This window comes from Zootoca vivipara, chromosome 6 (assembly GCF_965207765.1).
Source record: "Zootoca vivipara chromosome 6, rZooViv2.hap1.1, whole genome shotgun sequence".
In the NCBI taxonomy this organism is placed as follows: Eukaryota; Metazoa; Chordata; class Lepidosauria; order Squamata; family Lacertidae; genus Zootoca; species Zootoca vivipara.
This window is the reverse complement of record NC_142589.1, coordinates 56951166-56960754: the sequence shown is the minus strand read 5'-3', so window position 1 is coordinate 56960754 and position 9589 is coordinate 56951166. Positions and strand designations below refer to the sequence as shown.

General features: G+C 44.8%; 1 protein-coding gene across 1 annotated transcript in view; it reads left to right on the top strand.

Moving 5' to 3' along the window:
• Positions 1-576: 576 nt before the first annotated feature.
• CSMD2 (CUB and Sushi multiple domains 2) overlaps positions 577-9589 on the top strand; it is a 354334-nt gene continuing 345321 nt past the window's right edge. The window contains exons 1-2 of the mRNA XM_088671318.1: positions 577-583; positions 935-1129. Coding sequence (XP_088527444.1) covers positions 577-583; positions 935-1129 — 202 coding nt within the window. The remainder of the gene's footprint in view (positions 584-934; positions 1130-9589) is intronic.

The following is a 9589-nucleotide window of genomic DNA, read 5'->3' as shown; positions in this document are numbered from 1 at the left end:
TGTCAGTGTATGGGCGAACCTAGCAGTGTGTGAGCCTGAAAGCTTTGAAGAGGTGCAACAGTTGTCAGTGGAGGAAGCTAGGAAGTGGAAAGTTGCAATGGAGAAAGAGTTGAACTCCATGCAATCTCTTGGTGTGTATAGCCTAACACAGTTGCCAGAAGGCAAGAAAGCAGTCAGTTGTAGGTGGGTCTACAGGCTGAAACCCACAGTGACTGGAGAGCCTCAGTACAAGGCTAGATTAGTGGCTAGAGGTTTTACTCAGAAGAAAGGAATCCACTACACAGATGTCTTTAGTCCGACTTCGAGAGCGGAATCTTTCAGGATGCTTTTAGCGACTGCAGCGCAGAGAGGCCTAGTGGTCAACCACTTTGATGTGGACACCGCTTATTTGAACTCTGACCTCCAGGAGGAGTTGTACATGTTGCCTCCTGAATTTGCCTCCTGTCATTGTGGTTTGTCATAAAACAGGAAATAAGCAATTAAGCAAAACAAGATGAGGATAAGGTAGAGCACATATGGAAAGGTTTTGTTCTCATTGATTTGGTGTTGCCTGCCTTGATCCTTGAAGGCTGAGACATGAAGTGTGAACCATGGTTATAGCACCCCTGTGCTCATTTCCACCAATTCCCTGGGCCTGGAACTAGGAGCTATTACAGCTTATCAAGGAAGAAGTTGTCATGTTACGATTCCCACTGTTTGATGCTTTGCATGGCCTGACCTGAAAGGTCTGGAAGAGGAAGACAAGACACTGCTCCTGTACTCAGAGTCTTTTCAGTGATGTGGAATAATGGGAAGGCAAGCGAGAGGGTGGTGGAAGAGGGCAGAGCAGTAAATGAAGCCTGGGTTTGCAGAAGGGACTGAACATTTGATTGATTATAGCTCGGTGCTTTTGACTAACCAAGTGTCATTCCTTCTTCTCCTGCTCTCCACTCAGTTCTGCCAAGTCACACATGTGGAAATCCAGGAAGGCTGCAGAATGGAATCCAGCAGGGGACGACGTTCAGTGTTGGCGACAAAGTGCGTTACAGCTGTAACCCGGGCTTCTTTCTGGAGGGTCATGCGCTGCTCACTTGTCACTCCAGTTCAGAAAACACTGCCTCCTGGGACTTTCCTCTGCCCTCCTGTCGAGGTAGGTGTGCTTCCCTTCCATTTATTATTGGGAAGGGACGGTGTCTTAAATTCAGTTCTCCATATTTCCACATCAGTTTGTCTTTATTTTAAAAAAAAAAGTCTTTGTGAAAATTGGTCAGCATGTTTGTTTGAATTCCTCCTAAAATGCACACTTTTGTTGCAATTTTGTCTAATATACACACCTCTGCAAGTAATTTCCCAGAATGCTTTTTTATGCACACTTCACATGGCATATGCATTCTTGTATGCATTACATGGGTAGATAACTGCGTTGCAAAATTCAGAGAAGTGATCATTTTGAAGGATGACTAAATTTCAGTCTGCATATTGTTTTTGGAAAGCGTGAATTATGTAGATTCATCTTTAAAGGCAAACTGGGTCATTCCCCCCCCCTCCAATCACTATTGTTGGGTCATTCCAATGTCTAGGTTCAGACTAACACTGTAGACATTTAGAAGTTGTTCTGTAGGGAGGGGACAATACTCAGACTGCATTTTAATGGGATGTTTGATTTTTTTGGGGGGGGGAGAATCTGTGTCATTTAGTCCAAATTCTGCACCTAGGAAAGCTGAATTGTGAGGCCTGCATATATAAACTAAGCTGGGAATATTTGAATATTTTATTATGTATAATTTATTATGTTTCTGCTGAGGCAGTGGGAGGAAGTGAAGTCCTCCTTATTAAAACCACTAGAAATGCTAATATCCAGTTGTCTTACTTGCTTCCACAATTTCAGCTGACACTGGGCACGTAAATATAATTTGGTACCCATAATGGCATGAAACTTGGTTCTTAAGTAAAAGGGAAAATGCATAAGAACCTAAATACTACATTTTGCATTTCCCCTATGCGCTTCCACAGAATTGTGACATAAAAATAGTCCACTTATACTATGGCATATATAAGGAGGGGTTTTTTTTTTAGTGTGTGTATCTGTTTTCATTTCTTTTATGCATCTATAGAAAAGCTGTGGGTACAACCATTTGAGAAGAATATTGATAAGCTGAAAGGTGTGCAGAGGAGGGCACCCATAATAATAATAATAATAATAATAATAATAATAATAATAATAATAATAATAATAGTTTATTATTTATACCCTGCCCATCTGGCTGGGTTTCCCCAGCAACTCTGGGCGGCTTCCAACCGAATATTAAAAACAATACAGCATCAAACATTAAAAAATATGATGATGAAGGGTCTGGAAGCCAAGCCTTATGAGCAATGGTTGAGGGAGTTGGGTATGTTTAGCCTGGAGAAGAGAAGACTGAGAGGCGATATGATAGCCATCTTCAAATATATGAAAGTCTGAACTAGATGACCCTTTGGGGTCCCTTCCAACTCTGATTATATGAAAGCTTCCTAATACCCCTCACCTCACATTTGGGACTAGCCAATCAATAAATAAGTAGAGGCATTTGATTTGATACACAGTCGTGAGAATTCTGCCTCCCTCCTCCATTCTATCATGTATCCTACGCGCCCTTCACTCAATTATCTCATATTGATTCCTTCATTGATTCTTTGTTCATGTAATCAATTAGCAATCCTGAGCTGGAGCATACATCTTATATTTAAATTGAGCAAAGATGGTTTGCCTAGCGATGCATAATTCCCGGTGCTTTCCTTAGTTTAACTCTGATATATGCAGCTGGCTGCATTTTTATCTTGCACTTATCCACTCCTGCCCATTTTTTGTTACCAGTGCTCTGAGTATGAAGAGTATGGCTAGTGCAGCTGGGGTGATACCAGAGAGGGACCATTCTGCCTCCTTCATTTTTCTTCTCTGAAGTTAGCATCATCCATCTTGACTCCTTAGCGGAACTTCATGCTGAGTTGGTGCTTCCACCGAGAAACCTTATTTTTCAACTTGGCTGTAGGAAATAATCATTTTATCTCGGTGCTCTGCATCATGTTTTATTTTCTTGCAAGAATAAGGAGGAGGAAGCTGCACCGGCAGAGACCAGTGTTGTGTGTAGGACTGAGGCAAACCTACTTGCTGGACCCACAAACGTTAATAGAATCATAGAATTCTATGATTCTCAACTAAAGCATCCGACAGACAACAACACACCAACGAGGACTAATATTGCAAACACAAGGTGCCTAGACACAATTCAGCCTCTTGATAATCATGAAAGCTCTGGCCTCACTATGGTTCATCTCCCCACGGAAGGCAGACCTGATATTGTCACTGCTAAATAGATGCTTAACTGGTCTATTGACCCAGCATATTATGATGACGTCTTCGATGAACCTGGGCAACACCAAGCCTCACAAGTGAAAAATACACTGCCAACAGGCAAAGATGCCCCCATCACAGAAACACAGCGACCAGATGAAAGTGGGGTCTCTGAACTCGGCCCCCCAGCTGGGGGGAACTGGGGCTCAACAGGGTAAATGGGATATCTGCGAGACGTAAGTGTAGCAGGCAGCACAGCCCATATCCCCACTCGCAGGGTAGTTCACTGACGACCTTTCAGTATATGACCCTGTAATCGCCACCACAGGGGGGTGAGTCATCACTTCACACACACACCCATAGGGAAGAAAAGACTAAAGGCTATAGGCCCAAGGCTATAACCGCCCAAGTTGTGATGAATTGCTACGGGGAAGACAAAACCTGCCAATGCAGGAAAAATTCTTCCCGGACCTTCAACAGCAACCAGTCAAAGACCATAGCAGCGCCCACTAAACATGAAGAAAAAGTTAACCTGCAAACAATAATCATTAAACAAAGGGAGGGAGAATCTTCAGAGCCGACTGCCTGGCTATTGTCAGCTCCACACCCTATTTATAAATGGGGCTGGCTCCACCTCCCAGCAAGAAACTTGATTACTGAGGCTGGGCATGAACCTCCAAAATTAACACTGAGAGGCAAGCCAGCCCCGTTTGCCAATAAGCTCCCTGGGAACTGTAGCACCACATGCGATCCTGCAAAGGGCACCCACAATATAAGGTGTGAGTGCTCATTATATTGTGGATGAGCAAATGCTGTTTGAGGCATTTGACAATGCAAGGTTGCTGAGAACCAAGGATTCAGGGCAAGCTGGGAGCCCCAGACTAAACATTATGCATATTCAGCAGCCCTTGCTGCATGCTGTTGCTGCTATCTAATGACTTTTAGCCCACCTGTTAGGGCATAGGTGACAAATCCGTGGGTAGAATCTGACCTGCTAAGCTGTGGGATGTGGTCTGCCAGGCCACACTGCTTTTATCTTCTGATTCTAGAGCTGTGGTGCTCAGCAAGGAGATCCAGAGATAATGCACTCTGCCTGCTCTTTAGATAGGAAAAAGAAAATGAAGCATTTCACCCACCCCAGAGCCATGTGGTGGTGCGGGTCTTGTAAGCACTGCAGTCACGGATCATATTGTGAAGACTAAAAGGCAGCATCTCCCAGCACTCAGAGAATTCTGTGTATGCGTGTGTGCATGTGAGTTTGTGTCCATGTATACAATCAAGTGTCATGGCTGCATATGTGTGACAAGTGTGTGTGCTGTATGTGGATTTGTGTGTACTCTCTTTCTCTTTTTTTAGCCACTGTGGGCAACAATGGGAGCATCAATTATGCACTGCCACCTGCAGCCCATTAGAGGCAGAATTGCCCAGAGAATACTCATCCCATTCTGGAAATTCAGATCACGTCCCTGCATAGCCAGCTCTGAATCTGTGGTTCTCTTACGGCTGTTGATTATTATTTTCACAGTGATCACGTTCCTTTATCTCTTTTGCCTGTTCCAATTAGCTTTAGTCAAATTTATCTTCTGCGCCAGCATTATACTAACTTTCCTCACTTATTAGTTTAGACACCAGTGGGAGGAATGACAGCGTGCAGGCATTTGTGCCACAACCCAGGGTTCCAATCCCCCTTTCTCAATGGAAAAGGCCCCAGAAAGTGTGCATGGACAAAAAAAGAGCACCCACTGTCATTTTGCTATGCCAGCCCCAGTGATCGGCTGATTGTCTGGGCTTTCAAAGCCCTACGCACAACACTTATAACCCCCCATGATTGGCCAAAAACCTATTTAGAGTTTGCTATCAGTCCAGCTAAACCTTTCTGGTTTCCATCTTTATTCTGAGCTGTGCATGGTGCTACCAATGTCCTTGGTTCTTCCCATCAGAGTCATGACCTCTGCTTAGTCTGACTACATTTCTGGAACCCCCTCCTTTCTGGCCATCCTAGAACTTGATCTTTTGCTGTGTCTGCCTGTGCATATTGGAATTGGACTCCTGTTTGCTGACCTTCCCTTCCAGACATCAACCTAAAATTAAATGACTCTGCTTACTGCACCCTGGACATGGAACCCATTGTTTTTTCTCCCACTGTAGCTGCGCCACCACCTGGGCTTGACCCTTTCCCCAACAGAGACTGCTGGCTCCAGAGCCGTCTTAAGTGTATTGGGCGCCGTGGCGCGATGATCTCTCCGGCGCCCCTTGTGCTCCGCCGGGCAGGGCCTGCTTCCTCCGAAGCAGCGGAGCAGCGCTGCAGTCCAGGGAGTCCTAGCTGCCGCCCCGACAGAAGGCCTACAGAGCATTGTGGGGCAGCGCCTGCCCACACTCCAAGTCACAGAGAGCACAGACAGCACTACCCCATAATGCTCTGCGGCACCTCATTTGCATGCAAATGAGGATTGTGGGGCAGGGCTGTCTGCCACTGCTGCCGCCTCGCTTCAGCCACCGCTGCCGGGAAAGGAGCGAAGCGGGCAAGACGGAGGCGTGGGCGGCTCCGTCTGCCTCCTTGATGCGCCCCCTGCTGGGTGGGCGCCAGTCAGCCCAATGGGAAGGACAGCCCTGGCTGGCTCAAATAAAAAAAAGAGTGCAATCCAGTTCTTCTTTGGAGGCACTGTTGCTGGGAAAGCCTGGGGTTCCTCGGACCATGTCAGCAGTTATTTATTTAGAAGATCAGTAATGGTAGACAGGCTTCCCTGAAAGACAGCTTCTTTCCACCCCCCCCCCCCAAACCTTTGTGTGAAAGTAGGTGTAGGGAGTGCCAGGTGTGTTTTAGGATGTGAATTTAGTTAATATAGGGTGGCAATGAAGCCAACTGTCCTAATCCCCATATTGTGTGAAGTAGGGTATGAGTGGAATGTTTCTACAGCTCTCAAGAGTCTTTGGATGTGGAAAGAATTCTCCAAAGATTTAAAGTTTGAAAGCTCCTGCCTTGGAGGAAGACTCTGCTGACATGGGGAACAGGGCTGTTAAAGAAAAGAGTAATGGAGATCCTAATAAACTGCTGGTCAATTGTTAAAAGGGCCAAGCAGGTCAATAAGTTGATAGTAACAGCCTATCATGCCTTTCACTGAGCGAGTCCAGAATTGTCTTGTCATTGACATGGTCTGTAATTTACAGCACAAGCTTATGCATGCTTCCTTAAAAACCCATTGTGCTCCTGTGTCCTGTAGGGCTTTCTCCCAGGAAAGTGTGCATATGATTGAAGCTTCAGTTGCATGAAAATCACCATATAGGGAGAAAGACAGATCCAGTGCCCCGCTGCCTATGGTCATTCAGTTGGAAGCCTCAATACATAAATACAAATGGATAGAGATGTGGCACCCAGCTGTAACCAGCACAGGTCTTTCTGAAAGTGGCTTCACTGTATACAGAGGCTCAACATTTCCCAGGAGGCGCATTTTCGTGGGTGTAGCTGCTGCAGCATTGTCAGCACTGGCGTGGAAGGCCCATTACGCCACAATTGATTCTCGAGCTCTGAGCTAAAAGACGTCATAAATCCCTCAACTGCACAGACTCCCTGGTTGAGTTATGGCTATCATTTGTTTCGTAGTGGAAGGAGGATTTTTTATTCTTTTTTTTTTTAAAAAAAAAAAGCAGGGCCAGAAGCGCGCCAAAAAATGAAAGAGGGTTGCTCCTTTGGCCCACAGCACTGGAAGCTGGCACAAAGGGCTGGAGCATGGGACATCTTTCATTGCACAGTTTGAGAAGTGATGGGTTGGTATTTCGTTTCCTGGGCCAGTTAGGAAAGAAACATGGTTAGAAACATGCTTCTTCTGTCCCTGGTAGCTCCTCCTCCCTCTCCAGGGGAACCCCTGTTCATGTTATTTTCAGAGCTGCTATGTTAATTGTTATGCTTCTATGATGTTGCAAAAAAAAAAAAAATCCCACAAAATAGATAAAAGGGTGAGGGCAGGGAGCAAATAACTATGCTGGAAGCAACCTGTCCTGATCACCACTGAGCTAAAATAACGCCACGTAAAATATTTCTCTTTTAACCAATTTTATTGTAAAACCTCGACTAAAAGCACCTTCTATCACCTTCTTGGTTTCTGCAACTTTCACCACCTTTCTTTCTCTACCTCAGGCTTCCTCAACCTCGGCCCTCCAGATGTTTTTGGCCTACAACTCCCATGATCCCTAGCTAGCAGCACCAGTGGTCAGGGATGATGGGAATTGTAGTCTCAAAACATCTGGAGGGCCGAGGTTGAGGAAGCCTGCTCTACCATTTCTCCATCTACCTTCTTGAAATATTTGTCCTCTGTTACCTGTCTTGCCTTTGGTTTTCCCTTCCTCTCACCTTCCTCTCCTTTGCCTCCTTGCATGTTCTCAATCCTTCCTCTGCGATAGATATTTACTGTTGCCTCTCCTCCCCCAACCCTTTCTATCATCAGCTGTCTGCCTCTAGCTTCTTTCCTTGCTCCTTCTTCCATATTCTCTTTACCTTTTCAAACATTTCTCTCCTTTCTTTTTCCACCTTCCGCTTCCTTTTACCTGTCAGCAATGTCTTTCTGTTTCCCTCTCATTTCTTTTATACTCTGCTCACTTTAATTCACCTTATCTGCTGCTTCAATTCAGCTCTCTGTGATCCTTGGCCCCTCCTAATGCCAGCTTGCCTGGGGGGGGGTGGAAATCAACAGGATTTCATGGGGAGGTCACTCTCTTAACTTAACATAGGTAGCAGCTGTTCTTTGTTGCCTCTTTGCGGGATGCTCGTATTTGAAGAAACTTGCTTCTCCCACTCTGAAGCAACACATCGTTGTTCCAAAACAAGAAGTTTCTTTTCTTCTAGTTTGCAAAGTCTTTCCATTTTACAGTTATTTTTTAAAAGCATCTAAATATTAATACTCCCAAATTAATGCTGAAATTTTAAAGATGCAGTCCTGTGTATACTTGAGTGAGCCCTTTAAAAATAAATGGGCCTTACTTCTGAGTAGACTTCCAAAGGATTTGCTTATGAATTCAATTAAGGTTAAGTAAGGGTCTCCGATCCTGAGGAGCCGAATCTCACCTACCTTTCCTGCATCCCCCCCCCCAACCTGCCATCTTTTATGGATGCCCTCCCATCTGCACTTTTATTGTGTCAACTTACCTAAAATCAAATGTATCAAAAATAAATCTGGAAAAGTTTCAATGCCATCATAACCTATTATAGGCAGCAACTGTTTGCTCCTGTCTAACAAAACTTGCCGGTAATCTTGAGTTAAGTCCCACATTCATTTAAGGCCCAGTTCTTGCAGTGGAGTGCCCATTTGCTTTCCCAGTCTAAAGGCACTGTGCCCACCCCACTCTTTAGAAGCAAAGATCAAGGGGTGTTCTGTTCATTGGGTCACTGTCTTAGCTCGCTTAGCTATGTTGTTCTGCTGTGCCTTCGAACCTTCACCTTGCTGATCTGCACTATACTTATCTGAGCATGAAAGATGCTGGCAGAAACCGTAATCCAAGTTCAAGTTCTTCATCCAGCAAGATCCAGGACAGTACAGTGGTACCTTGGTTTTCGAATGTCTCCATTGACGAACATTTCAGTTTTTGAACACCGTAAGCCCTGAAGTAAATGCTTCGGTTTTCAAACACACCTCGGAAGTCAAACATGCTACGTGGTTTCCGTTGAGTGCAAGATCCTGAGGCCTGTCAGCTACTGAGTTTTTGGTTTTCAAATGTTTCAGAACTTGAATGGTCTTCCAGAATGGAATTCATTCTAAAACCAAGGTACCACTGTACTGAGCTGTATGAACTAATGGCCTGAGTCAGTATAAGACAGGTAGCACCTTGTCCTCCAAAGGTCCTGGAAACAGAATTCTAAAATCAAGTGTGGCTGATATGATTGCTTTGCCACCTTCAGTTCGGTCTAACATAGCCATAGATAACAGTGATCAGCACAAAATAGCTGACATGCGCAAAATGAGACAGCATCCAAAGTTACTAGCATCCAAGGGGAAAAACATCAGAATAAAACCATAATTAAAATGTTATGTCTATCAACCTGTTACAGGAAGGAGGAGAAGTAGAAGTAGTCAACAAGAAATGGATACAGAACCAGCCCAATAACAAATATATCTGTTTTGCCGAACCACTACAAAATTTACCCGCTCCCTCCAAATACCTGTTCTTTCCAAAGATCTTCAGCTCTTGAGATATGTGTTGTTTGAGTCCTCTCATGGCTCATTGCCCTCATGGTGAATAGAGATGCCGCCACACCATCTTCCATGCTCTAGGACAGGCATCCCC